We start from the raw sequence: 20909 nt of genomic DNA, 5'->3' as shown, positions 1-20909 counted from the left end.
GGTTTGCAGCAAAGAACAAAGCACATACTGCAATTTTTTTTTTTTTTTTTTAACCAGTGCAAAGGGCTCTCGCTCTCGCCCCCTTATGGCAGGGAGGGATATCGATACCCAGAACAAGAATATCGATACGTTTTTATTAGGTAGGTATCAATATTTTGAGCACACCAAGTCCATCAGTTAATCCGTCAGAAGTCTGTCGTTCCGTCAGTCAGCCCCCCCCACTCCTCTCAAAAAAAAAAACAAAAAAAACACGTCAGCCAAACGTGCGTCCGTCATCGACGGACTGCCAGGTCCGTCAGTACTTGACCCAGTTAAAGACGATTACTCTTGACAGATGAAAATCCACTTTCGTCAGCGCTTAGTCCGTCATTTTTAAGAAGTGTCCCATCATTCATCAATCGGCACTAAAGGGGCATCTGTCATGTTTTCTGCTCTTTAGACTTTGGCCTTGGAGGAGGAGGTCTGCGCTCTACAGCGTAACCACCACTACACGGGACCAAAGTGCCTGGAAATAAAAAAAATGTCGGATGTGGAGGGTTTAAACTGGTTAAAATGTTTGTTGTTTTTTTTTAATCGCAAATGTACATGCAGAAGCCATGACGAGGCCGTCAACGTAAACGAGCGACGCAGGCGCTCGGCCAGCATTGGCAGCATCTCCCTTTGACCAGCGGCGGCGCTAGAGGGCTCGACTGTTACGGGCTGACCGCGGCAGCTCGCGTCACACGTCACGTCACACACATCTTGGGGAGAGAAAAAAAGCACGACAGCTTTACATAGCAAAAGAGATGATTACAAAGACCCCCCCCGACACTCACCGCATCATCTTCATCTTGTTCAGCTGTTACGAGAACAAAAACAAAAGAAGATTGCACCTAACTAAGTCCTAACTGTGGTCCATTGAAGGAAAGCCGCCTGATTTTGTGAAGGAGTTTCACAATTTTCAAGAGTGTGGCTGGTGTGCAGCACAAATGGAAAATCACCAAATGATCAAGTTAAAAAAAATAAAATAAAAAAAAAAAAAGGCCAAATGATTTACATGGTGACAAGTGATTTTTTTTTTCCTTTTTTTTTTTTTTTTGAAGAGGTGATGTTAGCATGGGAAAAGTGCAACAATCTCGGGAGAGGGCCCCCAAAAAAACAAAACACCACTTTGTCCCACATCCACACACACAGAATTTGTTTTTTTTTGGTTTTGTTTTTAATCATGCAAGAGCCCCTACAAAAGTGTGGAAAAAGAACACCAGAAATAAAAGCAGACATACCGTTAGTCGGATGCCTGGCAAACGACACAGAAAATCTCTTTACCGGCGGCATAGACAACAGCTCTGAGGAGATAAGAGAAGTAACGTGGAGTTACTGCCGGCTCCGCCCCTTTTGGACATAAGAGGAGAGAGACAGAAGGAGGGAGAGGAGCACGTGACGGCGGCGAGCCGCCGCATGGCGCAAAGCAGGAGCACGTCGCTAGGACGTGCCGGCGCCGAGTCGCTGCTTACATACAACGAGACAGCAGAGGGCGCCACAGGGCGCTTAGCTGAGCAAAACAAAACCCCTCAAAAAACTCACCCTCAAGTCACGCAGTCTGAGAGGTCAAAGGGCGTGCATCAAAAGATGAATGTTTTGCTTTTTCGAAGAAAAACACTGATAGTAGTTCTCGGGTTTGCATTTTAGTCCGTTTTTAATTTCATTTAAAAAAATCAGCGAGTTTTAATTGTTTTTTAGATCAGGTTTGTTTTTTTCATTTTAGTGCTTTGTTTTAGTTGCGTTTTTTAAAATTAGTTTTAGTATTAGTTTTTGTAAATATATGGAGTAAAATATTAAGGAAAACGGTCACTAAGTATAATGTCATTACGTAAAACTACAATTCTCAAACAACTGACCTCCCTTCTGTATTTTTACTATTTTATTAGCATTTCCATTTTTATTTTAGTCATGAAAATAGCTTTGCTAAGAAGAAGAACAGAGGTGAACTTATTTTTACACTTGTGTGACATTTAAGAAACTTAGCGTTAATTAAATATTACCTGTAAACAGAGCAGGCTGAATCATCGATTTAACGATGAATTCATATTTGGCGGGGCAATTTGATTTTTTTAAACATCTTTTTTTCACCCCCCCAGCCTTCGTGGTTCAAAGTGCATCCCCGCTGACATGAACAACGTGGCTTCAAAGAGAGAGGAGCCACATTCGTTTTCGAACGCAGTCAGTGTTGCTAAGCAACGCGTCCGAGCGTAACCAAACAGAACAATCGTGAACAAATTACCTTTAATGACTCATACCCGCACACCTTGGCGAATGAGCCTTGCACAAAAATTGCATCCCCGGTGTTGTCTCATGGAAGCAATGTTTTGAGGTACTCCATCTTCCATATTGTATTCTCTCTTTTTTTATTTTATTTTTTAATGAATCACAAAAACTGTGGCCCGATTGTCAGGCAAAAATTTACCTGGCCACTGTCGCTATATTGTAATAATACAGAGAGGATATTGGCGCATGTGATATACGTGATTGATCACGTATATCACATTCATTGGCTGCACTCGACTCCTGCATTTCATTGACAGAGACTGTCAACACTTGGCTTTTTAAGATAAAAACTGTGATTTTAAACCTAAAGTTTTATGATGTGACAGTTGACAGATTATTTAGTTCTATTCTATCACATTAATTGGTAAGCGTATGATTATTTGAACCCATTTTCCCTTCTGCTCGGTAGATACACATTTTTTTACAATACTCTTATGTTTTCTCCATGTATAGGGTTAAGGTTGGCCTAAACCTAACCCAAAATAAGATAATAAAATGTTCCCAAAAACATATGCTTGCTATTTTACATCATGCGAATAACTTCGAATAACTAGTGATGCTAGGAGAGGTGGACAAAATTGGAAATAAATGGTCAGAAGGTTCTTTTTCTAGAGAATGAATGCCCAAACTGATGCAGGTCTTACTCCTGGTCCAAAAAGTGACGTCATCATAGCGCTCACCTGCCAGGGGAGCTGGACAGTGACAAGATGCGGCAGGAAGATAGAGCAAGTGCGCCCCCTAGTGGACAGAGTGAAGAATACACCTCCCGGAATGCAGCGCATGCATTTTGCTGCTGAAACAACAAAGCTGCCAACACCAGGAAGGGGAGCAATGACAGCGGCCGACACAATGCACACCGCTGGCCTGCCAAAGACCAGAAAATCGGAAGAGTGTGCAGGAGAGCAACGTGATTGGACGTCCTGACGTCGCAATTAGTGAACCCCCGGAACGGACAAAATTGGCACAATTGAAGCTTCCACACAGAAACAGGAAACCGCTTTCGTGAGGATTATTTTGCATTCGTCACACAACAAAAGTCGAGCACCCAAGCAGGCTCATGCAAATCGGATCTGGCGTCCGGTCGGCACCATCATCACCATGACGACCGGCAAACAAGTTACTCAACGGATTACAATGGTCACGTTTGCATGTGGGCAAGGACTGATTTGATTTCAGGACTGTGTAAATAAAGTATGGCCAGGAGGAATAGTTTTGTGGAAAAATAAAAAAAAAAAAGCAGACTATAGGAGGATGGAGGTAAGCGGCGCAAACGTACCGAACATGCCAATCTGGCAGGGCAGGCTGCCGGGGGACAGGGGGGGTTTTCGGTGGTGATGGTGGTGCGTGCGTACGTAGTCCCGCAGGTTGGGGGCGCTACAGGACACCCCCAGCATGGAGGCGCTGAAGAGGCCAGAGCAGTGAGAGCCTGTGTGACATAAGCCAGGTGGGAGGGGGCAAGGGGGGGCATGTGAGTGTGTTGGGAGGGGAGGGGGGGGGGGGGGGGGGTTGGGATGAAGGCTGAGCATTAGTTCATCACACACACAAGTGCTGCTGTTATTCACTACAGACGGCGGCTGTGAATAACGGCATTAAGAAGTGTGTCAACAAAATAAGTTTGCCGGTTGTTCCTGGAAAATACGACATGCAAAGTGGAAGCAGGTGTGTGTGTGTGTGTGTGTGTGTTCACGTGCGCGCACATGCGAGCGCGCGCGTGCGTGCGTGCAGGCAAAGTGCACAAGAAGAAAAGCAAAGGGAGTGCATGAATGAACCCTGCCACAATCGTATTTACTGGTCCCCGGTTTGAATGGTGGCAAAGTTGATTTGGACGAGGGGGAGGGTGGCGGGGGCCACCTCAAAACGGAGTCTGTTACTCACTCGTCGCTATAAAAAAAAGCTCTGACGCGTGGCTGAGGAGGTCATCCAGGACACCTGCCGCTCATTTGACCTCCACGTGATTGGCGACAAACAAGCAAGGTCAACTCTCTTGACAACTTCTGATAAACATAACCTCTCATTTAGGCAAGGCTGCGGGTGGGCCGCAGACCTGACCGGCCCCGTTCTTTAATCCGGCCCCCCAAGCGTCCTGTCATAATTTGGGCATTATTGTAGCCATTTATTCCCAAAATTGTTCCATTAAAATGTATTTCTTCATTTTCATGTGTCATTCAAGTACAGCGGTACCTTGAGATACAAGTTGAACTTGATCTGTGACTACACTCGTAACGCAAGGCACTCCCATCTCAAATCATCTTTCCCCATTGAAATGAATGCAAATGCCATGGCTGTGTTCTGGCCTCCACCAAATTAGCAGCAAAAAAATTTTAATTTAGAACACAGAACTCTCTAATATTGCACTTTATGTTACCATACAGTAATAGCAGAAGTAATTAGAATGTAAAGAATTAAACGGTTTGTGCATCATGATTCATTTTGGTGTGCGAGACTTGGCCACCGGGGGCAGTATAATAAACTCATGAAGACATACAAAGAAGACTTTCGCAACTGCTGTACGTGATTCAGTAAGGTGCTTTAAAACTAGTCGTACCAATCGTTTTTCGCAGGGAAGAAAGAATATATGCCTGGGCGTAATGTTATTCTGTCTGTCTACAAGTGCTGCTGGACCGTTTGTGTTCAAACGTCCATTGCTGAAAGAGTTATAACAACACTGATGCTATTTATTAGCCCAGCTCTGGCAATTTGCATCGTTGGTTAGCATTAAGCTAAGCAAACTTTCTTTTTTAAGGTCAAGGTAGTTCATGTTGTGGTTTTAAACGCACATGAGCGAAACTAAGAGCGTGCAATACGATTTAGTTTGGAAAGGAAGACGCTCGTTCACATGAAAAGCGTCCCGGCGAGTCGAGAAAAATCCTGTTGGCAGCTGGCTATCGGGGCGCCCCGCTGGACAACGTGCGGGGGATGCGAAGGTGCTTGTGAGCGCCACCCCCAAGCCCCCCGCTGACACGTGGCCTACATACTTTGGAACTGTTGCCACTACGTCAAACTGGGACGCACACGAGAGTGGCGGCAGTTGTGAGAGAGAGAAAAGGTGTAAAAGGGGGGGAAAAGTCAAAGCTGAGGAGGAAGTTGTTGTGAACTGATGTTTAACACACATACACACGCACGCACGCACGACAGAAAGGAGGCGCCCACCTAGGCCGCTGGCTGGTTTGATCTCGGGCGACTGGCGCGAGCCCGATGGGAAGAGTCGGTGCGACGTGCAGCCTTTGGACGACTGGGTGGGCGAGGTCTCAGAGAGGACCTGAGCGGCGTTAACACCCACACATGACTCGAGGGACCCACTTGACAGAAACGTACTGGAAGTGCCAGGCAACATGGAGGGGAGGGAGGGGGAAAAAAACAAAACAAAAAAACAAAAAAAAAGCTAGAAATGACGTTACCTCCATGGAGCCCGTCTTGCGGTTGCGAATCATTGGCGAGCGTCTCTGGATGTTGATGGGCTCGGACACAAGAAGCGCCTGGTCCGTTTGGTCCTGAGAGAGATCCTCCAGGCTGCCCTGGTTGGGCTTTTTGTCCCGATTCTGATTGGGCAGCGAAAAAAAAATTGTCAACGCAATTTTGTTTCCCTTTCTTTTTTTATACAAGTGAACATTTTCTTTAACTAGAAAGAAAATGGGTCGAAACTAGAGCGGCAGCTATCGAATATTTGTAGAACTCAGCGTTCGACTTATTACCCCAATGATTCACCGGGTAAAAATGGATTTTGCGTAAACGTGAGGCAAATATTCACAAAGGCACCTCTGAGGAGGCCGGCCGGAAGCCGAAGCCAAGCGGAACGTTTTCCTCGTCCTCGCAGCCTTTGACCCCCGGGCTGAAGTGCAGCTCCACGTGGAAACGCTCCTCTAAGGAGGGGTCCTGCCCCGCCACGCATCATCGGCATCGGCGGAGACACGCAAGGCAACCAGACAGGAACAAAGTCAACGCGTGCGTTTCCCGTGGTGGTCGTAGCATGCAGAAAAAGAGAAAGTATTCGCAAATCACCTTGTTGTTGTCTTCGTACAGCATGATGACGATCTGCGTCATGTAGTTGAGCTCAGTCACGGCGCTCAGGTAGTCCATGGCCTGCTTCCACTGCTGGTCTTTTTCATCCTTGAAAGATTGAAAGGCATTTCTTTCAAATCAATAAATAAAAAGGTACAGAGTACTCTATTCCGCGAAACAATACAACATCCTTGGAAAGACCCGAGTCATAGTACAGAATACATTTTAAGAATGTATCATTATTGCAATATTTTTTTTTTTTTTTATGATATCTTAGAGCAATACACTTAATCCTGCTAGTGTTGTAAAATTATGTATGCTGACCCATTTGAAGAGGAAGTCAACTCCCAAATTTTCTTTACAAAAATATATTCTATGGAGCCCCACTAGTCTAAACTTGATATTCTGATTAATTAAAATTGTTAACATTTGTGGAATACGAATTAAGCAGCAAAATGCACCCGATTTGAGCCATCTCAGGGGCGGCCATTTTGCCACTTGCTGTCGGCTGAAAATGACAGAAAACAGGTGAGCTGTGATTGGTTGTTATCTGAGCAACTGTGAGGTCATTTTCAGTCGACTGACAAAATGGCCGCCCCCTGAGATGGATGAAAACGGGGGGGGGGGGGGGGGGGGGGGGGCACTTTGAAATACTTTCCATAGCGAATAATGCATGAGTCATAACGGCTAAATTCATGTACAGAAGGCGGCAATATAATTTGCATTATTCGACCTTGGCAGAGACAATATGGAAGTGCTATGCTAGCTCGGCTCATGCCCCTTAAAACGCCTCTGCATGGTTGCCTTGATATTTTTTCAACTCGACATTTGCATTTCGGTGTCGCATGTGAAGCTTTTCAAGAGCATTCGGAAGAGTGCGTACATCCAAGAGTCGTCCATAGCGGAAGACGCTGAGCAGGGAGTGGACGTGGCTCTCGCTGGTGAAGTAGAGGCGCGTGCGGACGTGGCGACCTGGCGACATCACCCCCCGCGAGTACCTGGCCAGCACGGAAACGTGACACAGAAGTAAGCTTTCCTTCCTCAACTGCGACTGAGCGACTCGCCAGTGTGAATCTCACAGCGGGTGCAGCTTGTTGACGGCCTCGTCCTCGTGCGTCCTCTGCAGGTCCAGCTGGATCTTCTTCATCAGGGGGACACAGTACGCCTGAGCGATGTCCAGCTTCTCCGCTTTGCTGATGCCATATTCCTACAGGAGGGGGGAACACAAAAACTCATTCAGTCCACTCTTTTAACTCTTTGAGCGCCGTTGACGTGAAATATCAATGGGAATCCTAAAGGGGAGCGCCAATGACGGCAGTTGTCGTCAATTCGATTTTATTATGGGAATGGGCGGAGAAAAGTCTTGGCCAACTCTGGTTTGATTAAGGTGGGAAAGCAAAATAAAATAATACTAATTAACGATGGCCCGCAGATAGTAGCATTGGGTCTCTTTTGGGATCACCATGTATCTAAACAATGTCAACATTTGTGAACATGACCGATTTCTGGAAATACTACTACTACTACAACAAAATAGTCAAATGTAAATTGTTATACTGGGGATTATTTGCAAACGTTATTTTGTCATCAAAAACACATTTTCATTGTTTCTGTTGGTATTTTACAGAGGAAAAGGACTGTTCACAAAAAGCTTTTTTTTTTTTGTTCCAAAATAGGTGATTTGGGTGAAACCAACGCATGGTCTACTGCTGATTACTAAAAAAAAACAGCAGGGTAGAAACAAACTTTTTTTGAAAGAAGAAAGTCCAATCTTTCATTTGGTAGTTTCTGTGTTTACGTAATCATAAAACACAATATTCTGTGGGCCCTGAAAAATCAGCCAGAATGCTCTAAATTGGGTGGCACTCAACTGGTTCTCTCTTTTTAAAATGGCCGGCTTTGAAAGAGTTCATAGACGGACCTCATCAAGAGTGGCAGAAATAATTCAATGGAAAATTGAATTCCATTAACACATATTCAAAATCGATTGTTAACACGGAGGTTCAATGATGTTCGAGGGGCTAACACAAGAAGCATCTTTTGACCTGCGGTATGACAATGTCGGCCAGCGCTCGGGAGAGGCGGAAGAGCTCCAGGGTGTCGTCCAGGTCCAGCGAGGAGTTGTGCTGCGTATCGTACTTGATGCAGTCGTAGATGTCCGGGATCTTACTGATGTCGTAGCGGCCGCTCTTCATGCGGAAATCTCTCTCCAATTTGGACCAGCGCTGCAGCATCAGCTCCAACGTCTCGCTGTGGTACAGTTGCAGATCTGTATTTGGGAGGGGGGGGGGGTTGTTTGTAAATCTAGTCAAATGCTTGAATTTCCTAATTTGTGGAGGCTACTTTTTATCTAGCTCTAAACCCTCTTGTGTTGCTAAATAACTATTATCCCAAAATGTTGTCATTTGAGCACACCAAGAAATAAGCCACACCCACTATATTTTCACAAAATTGTTTTGTTTTTACACAGAATCTGGTTTATAAAATGCATACATTAAATCTTTAAATACAGTGGTGCCTCGACTTATGAGCAACCTGGCTTAATACGCAATGTTTGTCTTTTCTTACGAGCGCTAATGGCGGCAGCAAACCTCAAATCAAGCACTAGATTATTAACAAATCGTCAAAAAAAAAGAAAGAAAGAAAGTCAGTTGACGTTTACTGTAAAAACTAAACATAAAACTAAGAGAATTAAACATGATGTATTCAACCAAATCATATATCCTTGCCAATAGTCCGCTAGCTTAATGCTAACAGCTAATGGGAAACACCAGAAAGGTTCAAGAAACTAGCATTGATAAAGTAGTACTTTAAACCTTTAGACAATTAATATTTGAGCACAAACGGTTGCAACATATGCGGACAGAACCAACAACAGTACTCACAATTTTTTTTTTACATCACGGCAGCTTTTCTCTTCTGTGTTTTATCCACTCCACGTGTATTACTGTGTGCCTATGTATTATACTGCCCCCTGGTGGTCATGGCTCACACACACCATTATCGAATGCTATTTTTCTTCTTAAAGGGCACTACGTTTTTTTTTGTTGGGTTTCTTTCAGCCTTTGAAATGGATTAATGGCATTGACACCGATTTGAAAGGGGAAACTGTACCTGCTGACAGAGCAGAGTTTGTTAACGCAGGTACCTGAAGACTTGGGATCCTCCAGTCGTTTTCTAATTTGCGAGGTGAGGCTCTGGATGAGTGCGTACACTTTGTCGCAGGTTTTGACCGGGTTCTGTATGACTTTCATGGAGTTCACCAGTGACGGGCTGCCTGTTGGCGCCAGCTGCGACCCGGCGTAAAAGAAAAAAAGAAAACGGTACAGATTACCTTCACATACCAAAACTACGAGCCGGTCGAACGACGTCGTCAGTCACCTTCTGATAGTCGTCTTGTGAGAACTCCTGGTCCTTCTGCATGATCTCATGCAGCCGGGCTTTCACCTTCTGCTGGCAGTCGGTCAACGAGTCGCTGTCACTGTCGAGCAGCCCGTTCATGTTGGCGCTCTTCACCATCTGCACCAGGATGGGAGTCAGCTCCCCTTCGAGAGCGAGGAGGCCCTGCGGAGAAAGCGCACAGCCCGAGACGGAATCGACGCGGGGTCGTGAACGCGTCCTTCTGACGTGGTTGAGGTGATGATCGGTCACCTTGGCAAACGCCGCGGCCGTCATCTGCACCCGGCCTTCATCCGAGGCGTAGATCTTGAGGTCGTGGCGGTACGTGCTGTGCAGGCGGAGGAGGCCGCATCCGGGGAAGCCGGCGTAGTCGCCTGGAGGGTTGTGCGATAGTGTGAAGCCTCACATTCCAACTTGGCGACATTTCAAACATGCTGAGAGACCATAACAAAGCTGCTCTGATTGCGCACATAAGTAACAGGGAATAAAGGACAAAGCGCCTGAGGCAGCATCACTTTCACTTCAAATGTCTCATGATCAGTCGAGTTCCAATTGGACAATTGTCCCCATTTGGCATCACGGCGAATGGTGTGGTTTAAAGCATCGACACATTGAATTGAAAGTGAGTAAATGTAAACCCGGAAATTAAAGAAGCCAGCCACCGCGCCGATCATATAAACGACAGTGAGAGTCAGGCAATACAAGGTGCTAAAACATTTGTGTTAATGGCGCTCAAAGTGATGAAAGCATCCTAACGCTCGAGGTCAAATCACGCCGCTGCTGCTTCATGCATTTTATTTTGGACTGACGACCAAGTGCAAGATCCAACTTGATCTGCTCACTGCTCCAGACTCGAATAGACGGACGGGATGCTTGGGGACGAAATGAAACAGGGTTGCATCGGGCTTGCTGGAGTACCGTATGCCCTGCAGGTGGGGGGGGGGGGGGGGGGCATTATGGGTTGGCGTGCAAGTGCTGCCGAGCAAGTAAAAGTGGGTGTAGCATCTTGAATGGAGTTCAGTTAGGCTATGATACTGCAGGGCTGCAACAATTAATCAAATAAGTCAAATAGCTCAATCACAAACAAAAGTCGCAGCAAAATCTCTGCCACTGACTGTACTGTAATGCCCACGGATAGACACTCCTGCCGGTGCACTTTGAATCGCTTTATTGGACAAAACACAGAAACATGAATACGCGATAGGTTTCATCTGCCACCCACACTGGCAAACGTGGAGCAAATTAAGAGCCAGCGGCTAATTTGAGCTCACAAAAAGGCCAAGATTACGTTCATTCGCTGACGCCCACGTCACTCACCGGGCCAGACACCGTCTCACCGTCTCTGAAAGCCACACATTCAAGGTCACAGATGCATACGGTCCATACCTAGTCTTGAACACGAGGATGGCGACCCCAAGTGGACAATAATAACACCAGAACGTCACGTGCAGATTTTGTTGCTTAACAACTCATCAATGGCATAATTGGCAGAATGATCCATTTAAAAAATATTCAACAGCTGCAGCCCTTCTTGAGAAACAGTTTTGTACTTTTTTTCATGGCCTAAAAACAGTATAAACGTATTGCAAATAAATCTAAAAAAAAGCTTAAAACTGGTGGAAAATCTTTAAAGGGGAAGGCAATCCCAAAATTGTCTTTGCGAGATTATGTTCTATGCAGCCCCACTAGACTAAACACAACATTCTGGTTGATATTGTGTTTGTGGAACATAAGTAGTAAAATACACCCATTTTGAGCCATCCCAGGGGGCGGCCATTTTGTCACCTGCTGTTGACTGAAAATGAGCAACTGTGATGGCATTTTCAGTCAAAATAGTCCATACCTAGTCTTGAACACAAGGATGGCGGCCCCAAGTGGACAATAATAATACCAGAACGTCACATGCAGATTTTGTTGCCTGGTTGTATCGGACCCAGTCAAAAAACAACCACAGCAACAACAACAACAACAACAACAACAATCCACAGCAAACTGTGACCATTAGTGAGGTGTATTCAAATCACGACAGCAAATCAATTAGTGGACAGATGATGAGCGAGACGAGGAGGAGCGGCGCAACCTGGGTCGCCCGTCTCTTACCAAAATCAATAGGGGACTCGCAGCCAAGGGCCCGGTGGCTACCGGCTAGTTGTTTACACAGAGCAAAGACCGGCGAGAAGAGAAGAGCAGAGTTAATAGGCAACACTTTGTGATGGCAGAAAAGGGGGAAAGAAGAGGACAGATTGTGTGGCCTTTGAGCAGTGCTTGGAGGGTGTTGGTGTGCCTTTTCAGTTTCACATGCACTAATACACAAAGGCTTTACAGAACGGAGCCTACGAAAAAAAGGCAGTCGTGGTAAAAGGATTTTTTTTTTTTTTCTGGAAGTGAAAGGTGAAAACGGAATGTTAACTTCTCATACCAGATGGTGATGTGAGTAGAAACTGTTTGGAAAATTAGCAAGCCCTCTCCATATTTTTTTTTTTTAAACATTTGAACACTCTTTCACTGGGATGATGAGATGAATGCGATGGACACACCTCGGTGATACTTCTGAAAAGTTGTTGCCATTAGTTCAGGTTGGTATTTGTTAATCACCTGTGGATTCTGTTCTTGCTTTTTGGTCTTGGGCCTGGATTTTTCATCCATTGTTGAAATTATTATTATTATTTTTTTTTTTAAGTGTCTCACACAAGTATGATATACATACTGGTCCACACACTCACCTGTTCAAATGTCTTTTTTTTTTTTTAATAAACGAATGACTATCTTTGCTGTGTTCAATGTTATGTTTTGGAAATTCATGTGGCCTTCTTGTGACAGATACCTTTGAACAATGAGATGCCTCTGATGCTCTCTGCGGCCCTTGAGGTCTAAGATGTGACTCCCAAAAATGTCAGGAGAATCCCAGTACTGTAGAACAGCTGATCTTTATTTTGGGTACTCAAAGGCACTTTAAATGGTGACGGGTGTGCGCTGGCTCCCATTTAACATGCGTTGGAATGTGATTGGTTCATTCTGAACTAAGGGTGTGCACACTTGTGCAACTGCATTACCTCGGTGGTTTATTTGGACTTCCCCTTGCTAAAGATTTCACTATAAAAAAAAAAAAAAGAAGATATTTGAATACGTGTGTGTAGACTTTACAAAGACAAAATCAGACAATCTCAGCGTCGGCATCTGGTGTGGCGTACAACCTACTTGTCAGACAGCAACAAATACCGTAAGTGGGCGGTTCCCCGGCCGAAGCGGGCGCCAGAACATGATCTCTGTACCCTTCCCGAGAATGTAACCTTACATGATGCAGATTTCAAAGGCTCTTTCACACAGAGATGCAGTAAAATGGGTGCCGATGCACTCGTACGACTCCCAAGGAAGCCATAAAATAGCCAGGTCAACTTAACCCCGCCCCCCGGGATAATGCTGTCTTTTCCAGGCAGCGTAGAAGCGGCTTGAGTGTGCGTTTGGCACGTACCTTGGCCTCCAGGGTACATGCAGCGAAAGGCCCGGCCCAGCTCCTCGGCCTGAACCCGGCCAGCAGGCGTCAGCTCGCCGCCCCACTTTAGGACCAGCAGCAGCGAGGGACCCTCCCTCTTGGAGTCTGAACAACAAACAGCATTCAGCATTTGGGAGATTCCATTTCTGGACGTTTTTTATTTACACTTGTGTAAATATTTGCCGCCATACACCGTGTACTTGCAAATAACAAGTAAGCCGAGCTCTTGATGCGTAAAACTAAAATAGTCAGCAAAACCTCATGAAAGAGACGCGGTTTATGTATTTAGTGTCGATCTGGATTCCCTCTGAGAAGCAGCAGGAACCTTCTAAGGTTCCTTTTATGTCATATTTGCGTTACATTTCACCGTACTTGTCGACTGATGTGAACTGTGCAAGACAATGTCATTAAACGCACCGTGCCTTTGCATGCTACAAATATTTTCATCTGACGTGAGAAGACTTATCAGAAGCTATCAAGGAGTTAAAGGGGGAAGTCAAACCAAACATATTTTTTTCAAAAATATTTTCAAGACCACTAGTTGAAACAAGGCATTTTGATAAATATTGCGTTTGTGGAATAAGAGTTAATCCACCCGTTTTTAGCTATCTCTGGGGGCGGCCATTTTGTCACTTCTGTCGACTGAAAATGACATCACAACTGCTCAGGGCTCACATAACAACCAATCACGGCTGACCTGTTTTCTGAAGCTGAGCCATGATTGGTCGTTAACGGAGCCCTGAGCAGTTGTGATGTGATTTTCAGTTGGCAGAAGTGACAAAATGGCCGCCCCCCGGAGATGGCAAAAAACGGGTGGATTTTGCTTCTTAACTCATATTCCACAAACGCAATATTCATCAGAATGCTGGGTTTCAACTAGTGGGCGTGCTGGGAACATATTTTTGAAAAAAAAATTGTTTGGGTTGATTTTCCTTTTTAAGTGGCACAATATCAACAACTTAGGCTTTTCTTGAAACAGTTTTGCAACAAAACTATTGGCACGTTACCTTCCTCTTCGCTGGAGGCTTTAGGTTGCCCGTTACGCAAGTACGTCAACTGGACTTTCCTGTTGATACCTGAGAAGTGACCGTACCTGGTGGCAATAAACACACACGCACGCACGCACGCACAGAGAGGGAGAGCAGGCAAAACGGTGTGATATGGCAGACACGCAGGTGTCACACGCACATGAAATAACATTAGTTGTAAAGCTAAACTGATTTGGCCAAACACACAAGAAGCATTCCAGGGACCCTCAGTGGTGTTGTGGTGTGTTAACAATCAAATTAGGCTGCAGACTAATGAGTCCATAGTTCTCTCTGATGAAACAGCTGCCTCGGCGGTCACATGATGACAGACGCAGGGCTTCAAACAAAAGCTGCTGGCGGGCGGGCGGGCGGCCAGTGTAACACGAGTACGTGGGGCAGGGGGCGGCCAGAGAGCTGTGAGCGCGACATGCCGTCCGTGACTGGTGACACCTTCACTTGTTTCAAGCTAAAGCACAATGTTCTTCAAATTCAAAATCGATCGGGGGTCACAGTGACGAAACAAAATCCCTTCGTAAAAAGTGGAAAGATTGAAAAGGCGGGGCATCTTTAAATGAACTTGACATTATTGTTATGTTTGGCCTTCGTGTACTCAAACAGCTCAAATTCATTTACAAACTCTTGTTTTTTAACAGAATTCTAAAAAAGGATCATGGCTGTGTAAAAAAAAAAAAAAAAAAAAAAAGTTGCCTGTGAGCAACAATTATTAAGTTTACATCGGACCTCGGCTACATTTTGGGTGAGCTATTGTTTCGAAACGCATTGCACAAACATCCCTGAAAGCAAGTAGATGTGAGTCAGCTATAAAAAAGGACATTAAAATAACCTGCGATATCGAGAGGAAACTGGCTGTGAAAACAAGGAATCCGCAATGCACTGACTTTTTTACCTTTGTGTGTATATATATATATATATATATATATATATATATATACATTTGATTCAAAGCTTTTTTTGATCTTGAATATGATTTTTTTCCTGGAAAAGACAATTGTTGAACGATACACCAAAGACGTACAACAAATATGGTATTTGAACTTGGCTTTGCAAAGTGCGCAAATTATTTTGGATTTCTCCAATGAGCCATCGAGCAAATTTTTAAAGTAAAACTACGTAAAAGTCCGTCTTTGCGACACTGACTCTCCCCTAAGTTTGGCTACAAAGTGAATACAGGGAAGCTGCCACAGGAAGCCAATAAAACGGAGTTAACTGAGTTAATTTTTTTTTTAAGTGCGTAATGAAATTTAAATTAATCTCCATAGTTAATGCTTTAATTTTGACAGCCCTAATATATATAAACATATATAGAGATAGAGATAGATATATATATATATAGTACTCGTACTTGGTCTCAAGAAAAGTCGTATCGTTGCATCCCTGATTTTGGGTCACACATATTTCCAAATGAACGGGTTGGTGCTTTGTGTTGTAAGGCACGTTTATCACCCCCACCCCGCCCCCTCAACCAGACCTTTACCTTTACCAAGTCATTAAGTGGCATAAAAGCTGCTTTCGCTGCAATCACGTTTGGACCTTTGCTCTCTGCCGCGTCGACACTCGTAATCGTGCGGGTAACAGGTGTTGTACGCGAGAATGAGAGGAAAGATGGATATTAGCCCCTTTCGAGTCCACGTGACACGTCACGAGGACCGCATGCACAGGCAGCGACACCGCACACATTGTTGATCTACACACATCCACCTTTGACACCTGTGGGCGCCTTTATGTGTGTCCTGTTAAAGGCCAAACATGATATGGAATTAATGCAGGTGATGCACAACTTGCTGTACAAAATATTAGGGGCAGTCCCGAATACGCCAACGATGTTCAAGAAGGAGACGGGAGAACATCAGATAGGGCGCGTGCGGGTTCCTAATATTTAGCACGTCAGGCTGGCGAACGGAGGGGTGTAAATGACAAAAAAAAAAGGAAAAGGGAGAGGGTGCGTACTGAGTGTCAATCAAGCTGGATTCCCTTTTGGAAAGGAGAAAGAAGGAGGGATGGGCAGAGGAGGGGAGAGAAGATGAACATTAGACACAAAATGAGTGAATTGAGGATGCAAGATGGAGAATGATGGACAGACTTGAGTGCAGCCGCCATTTGGAGACGAGTGGATGCGGCCAGAGACTTGCGTGTGTGTCAAGGGTATGGTAGTGAACGAAAACAAAAACCAATAAACCTGCTCTAAAAAACGAATTTAAAATAACTGAATTGAAAACAAAACAACAACGATATAATGAGCAATCCAAAGCTATTATAATCCTGTTGTATGTGTGTGTGTGTGTGTGTGCGTGCGCTCACATCTCCAGGACGGTCTTGAGTTGCTCCAGTTTGGACTTCTTCTCCTCAATCTCACAGTCGTTATGTTGGCCAAGTTCAAGCAGCAGCAGACGAGCAATGTCCAGCACTTCCTGCAAAAGGCACATTGTTATTTCGAGGTTTCTACGCTCGTATGGCAGTCGAGGAGATCAAAATGTTAACTTCAACCGATGCCTGTGGGAGGTCATACATAAGAGTGCCTCGATTTAGGAACAGGGGTGTCCGGATACAATGCTTTCACTTCCGATACCATAATAATGTTACACTGTCTGTCTACATGTGTTGCTGCGCTGTTTATGTTTGCGAGCCGAGGTACCACTGCGTAGGTTTTTAATGTTTGGGAAAAGAGTCCCAGCTCACCTGAAGCTGTTTAGGTTTTTTCAGCTTTAGCTTTCCTGACTTGTAACCTCCGCACTTGTCAAACAAGTCAAAGAATCTGCGCGGGGACATCCAGACAAATGGAGAAAACACAAAATATTAAGTTTACGGTACATGGAAAGTTTAAAAAAAAAAAAAAAAAAGAAAAAAGTGAGCTTGTCTGTGTGGTTCAATACGTACAGAGGATGTCGAACCTCCATTTTCATTTTCTGCTTTGGTGTGCGGTCTCCATGGCGAATAATGGCGATAACACAGCGCAGCTCCATCCTGTGTGGTGAGGAAATGAGGCTAAATGAGGCGACACAGGCACATCCCTTCTCCCATTTGACAAAATAGAAGCAGCAGAAACACACAGCCCAGCACCATCACTCTCGGCCCTGTTTTTAACAAGAAACACGTCGGGACCACAGACGTGCACAAAAAAATGAAACTCATGAATAAAAATCCATTCGCCGGCGGCGCGTTTCTTTTCATCTTTTTAAAAATCGAAACAATTCAACCTGCTTGCCATTGGGGAGAAGTTCGATCAGGAGTTAATTCAGTTGGAAAAATTTTGCACTATGCTCAAAACTAAAAGCAATAAAAGTACCTCTCATCATATATATATATATACATAGAGGAGAGAGAGAGAGAGGAGAGGAGAGAGAGAGAGAGAGAGAGAGAGAGAGGAGAGAGAGAGAGAGAGAGAGAGAGAGAGAGAGAGAGAGGAGAGAGAGAGAGAGAGAGAGAGAGAGAGAGAGAGGAGAGAGAGGAGAGAGAGAGAGAGAGAGATGAGAGGAGAGAGAGAGAGAGAGAGAGAGAGAGAGAGAGAGAAGAGAGAGAGAGATGAGAGAGAGAGAGAGGAGAGAGAGAGAGAGAGAGGAGAGGAGAGAGAGAGAGAGAAGAGAGAGAGAGAGAGAGAGAGAGAGAGAGAGAGAGAGAGAGAGAGAGAGAGAGAGAGAGAGAGAGAGAGAGAGAGGAGATGTATAATATATATATATATATATATATATATAATTCAAAATATAATATTTGGGGACATTTATAGGCTCTCTAAGGGAACATTAAAAAAAAATAACAAAAAATTACACAGCATAACATGGCTAATATTTCAGGTAAAAAGATCTATGTTCATTAATAATAATTCCCCTCTCATCCAAATCTATTTCAAGTTTCTACGTAGGCTGTCCAGTACATTGTTCCCGAGGTTGTCGGCACAATGGGGATGTCTTCGGCCTCCATCGGGATGGACCAGGGGATGTGGAACTGGGGGGCCAACTTCTCTCATCACCATGTTTCTGTGGGGGAAACAAATAAAACAAAAACAATAAATAAACACACAAACAAAAAAAACATTACTGAATGACAACTGACATCTGTCAGCCAATGAAGCTTTAATTATATTTGTACACGGCTTGCTTCATCTGTTTTTGACGGACAAGGAATGATTTGTGGATCTTGTCGTCATGTTTACGAGAGCGCTTGGAGGCACGGCGCCGATAAATCGGAAGGCAACTAAGCCGCAAAGCTGTCAGCGGGATATGTGAATGAGTTACGACACCTTGCTGCAAGGCTTGCAAAAAAAAAAAAACAAAAAAAAAAAAAAAAAAATGGCAGTCAGCACCAGTTGCTGTAAGCCCAGGCGGGGAAAAAAGTTAGCTGGACATAATGTAATTTGTTTTTATTGATGCATGTATTTGAGGAAGGGAGGCGTTAGTCTTGAGTGCATCTAGTTGAGGGACGGCCACTATTTGAAGAAATACGGTCGGTTCAATTAAAGCAATCGCAGAGATTGCGCAAAGTGGTCTAAAATGTCAAATATGGCCGCGTGAAGGGGAGGGGATTATTTTGATACTTTACTGAAACCTTTTTTCAGGGAATCGGATGCCATTGATTTATTCTTTCACTACTCAATTACTGGAAAATTAACTTTGAACTTTTCTTTTGTTTCATTCCACACCACGTTGTGACATATATCGACGGCTATGTTACATGGACAAAATTTCTTTAATCCGATCGGAGTTTGGATTAAAATTATGATGGGGTGCCCTGTTTCACGGACACGAAACCAACTAGGACTTTGCGTGTTCATGCATCACACGTTTGATCGGAACGAATTATTTTGACATGCGCAGATTCACCAAACAGAGCGGAAATAGTCGTGGAAGAAGCCGTAGCGACTTCCGTGTCAACAAAATATCGCTCCGCCCATTTCTACTTTAAACATTAGCATTATTTCACGTATTTTTCCCGTTCACGCTGTTACGTCGAGTTAAAACTTCCTAATGGAGATGCAAATGTTCAGTCTTGCACCCGCCAAATGTCTTTTGCTTGCTCTGCTTCTACTAGCTCCCGTGAATAACGTAAAGACGGTTTGTTCCGAAGTGTCGGAATAAGTGTTTTCATGCGCGCCGATCGGATTAACGATCGACATAAACTACCTCTCTCGTTCAGAATAAAATCTTGATCGGATTGGCCTTGAATATTCCAAATGGGGCATGAAGCATTTTTCTTCTGATCAGGCTTTTAATACGAATAAATGTGTCCATGTCAACGTAGCCAATGAAAATCAATATAGTCCTTGCTCTGACAGAGAGAACCTCGGGTAGAGAATTTATTGCAGTTGAACGCATTTGTCTTGATTTGTCAATCGGGAGATTTGATCGTGAAAAGACCCTGTGGCATTTTGAGCGTCGGCCAGCTGTAAAAAAAAAAAAAAAAAAACTCACCCGAGCACCTTGGCACAGTCGTCGTAATACTTCATGGAGTTTTTGACGAAACTGAAGCCGTTGACGTCGCACACAAACGAGTGGCCGTTGGCTCGCAGCAGGTCAAAGCCGCAGACGGTTTGCTGGCGTCACAAACACGCCACAAGGTTGACATGGCGTTAAAGAGGCAGACACAATGGCGGAAAGCAAGCAGTCGTGGGCGCAGGCGGCAATCCCGTGGCTGACCTTGAAGGCCAGGCAGACTTTTCGGGCGACCAGCTTCTCCATGGCGGTCAGCATGACCGGGTATCGGATCTCCTTCCCTTCGCTGTCCCTCTCCACCTTCCCGTCCAGCGCAGGAGACTTGCGGGCCTCTGCGTGGGCGTAGTCCGGACCCACGGTGTACACCTGACCGACACGATTCACAGAGACGGAATTGTAAAAAATAAATAAATCAATCAAAATCGCAGACGGTGCACATGAACAGACACGGCACCTTGACGTCAGTACCGTCCGTGGGCATGAACTCTTCGTAGATGTACGATCCCGTTTTCCGAACGCTGCTCTCCGGGGAATAGACGCTGCTACGACTCCCGATCTTTAGGCAGCAGGGATGCGGAGAAACAAAACCAAAAAAAAAACATGGCTTGTCATCCTGATTTGTGTACGCGTTCGTGTTCTAGGCCTCCACCCAAACATCTTGCCCGTTTCAGTGATTCCTCAGCCTACGTGCCAACTCCCAGTATTTAGAAATAACTTTTCACCTGGCAGGATTTTTACCCTCCATGAATTCTGTTCAGGGCCACATCAACGACTTGCCTCTCATGCGGAGATTCCAACAAATTAAGAAAATATATCAGAGAGTGACATATGTCAACTAAGAAGAAGAAAGTGCATATATAGTTTTTAAAAAAAACTAAAGCTAAATTTATTAAAAACTTTAATGCATAAAAAAAGTAACAAATTTGCTTGAAAAACTACAACTAAATGACAAAAGTAAAAAAAAAAAAAAGGAAAAAAAAACCGATTTGAAAAATGCCACATTTTTGTCACACTTTCCTTTATAAAATTCAATTTTTGAGGGAGAGGGCTGTGAGGGACAACGTCAATGCTGGTGGGATACTGAAAGCTTCGCATAAAGTGACTGATCACCAGTCGGTCATGGGCACTTGATTCCCACGCCAGCTATGCCAATCTCTACACTACCAAATTTGACCTTGTTGAATAAATCACACACATGCAAACACACATTTTTAAAGCGGCATTTGTACTTCTTGCGAATGT

The 20909-nt window shown here is 44.5% G+C and overlaps 1 protein-coding gene across 1 annotated transcript in view; it reads right to left on the bottom strand.

Annotated features, from left to right (window-relative positions):
* Positions 1-20909, bottom strand: part of ppip5k1b (diphosphoinositol pentakisphosphate kinase 1b) — a 58125-nt gene that overhangs the window by 4006 nt on the left and 33210 nt on the right. The window contains 22 exon segments of the mRNA XM_086027893.1: positions 1263-1325; positions 3581-3730; positions 5455-5563; positions 5703-5843; positions 6061-6177; positions 6304-6411; positions 7187-7301; positions 7383-7510; positions 8349-8572; positions 9452-9593; positions 9685-9867; positions 9955-10076; positions 13175-13300; positions 14203-14288; positions 16543-16652; positions 16921-16996; positions 17119-17205; positions 18113-18195; positions 18197-18215; positions 19647-19768; positions 19872-20033; positions 20122-20223. Of these exon segments, the coding sequence (XP_085884019.1) occupies positions 1263-1325; positions 3581-3730; positions 5455-5563; positions 5703-5843; positions 6061-6177; positions 6304-6411; positions 7187-7301; positions 7383-7510; positions 8349-8572; positions 9452-9593; positions 9685-9867; positions 9955-10076; positions 13175-13300; positions 14203-14288; positions 16543-16652; positions 16921-16996; positions 17119-17205; positions 18113-18195; positions 18197-18215; positions 19647-19768; positions 19872-20033; positions 20122-20223 (2575 nt within the window).

Source organism: Filicampus tigris, chromosome 4, assembly GCF_054856515.1.
Source record: "Filicampus tigris isolate MCC_2025a chromosome 4, RoL_Ftig_1.0, whole genome shotgun sequence".
NCBI classification, from domain to species: Eukaryota; Metazoa; Chordata; class Actinopteri; order Syngnathiformes; family Syngnathidae; genus Filicampus; species Filicampus tigris.
This window is presented reverse-complemented; position numbering and strand designations above follow the sequence as displayed.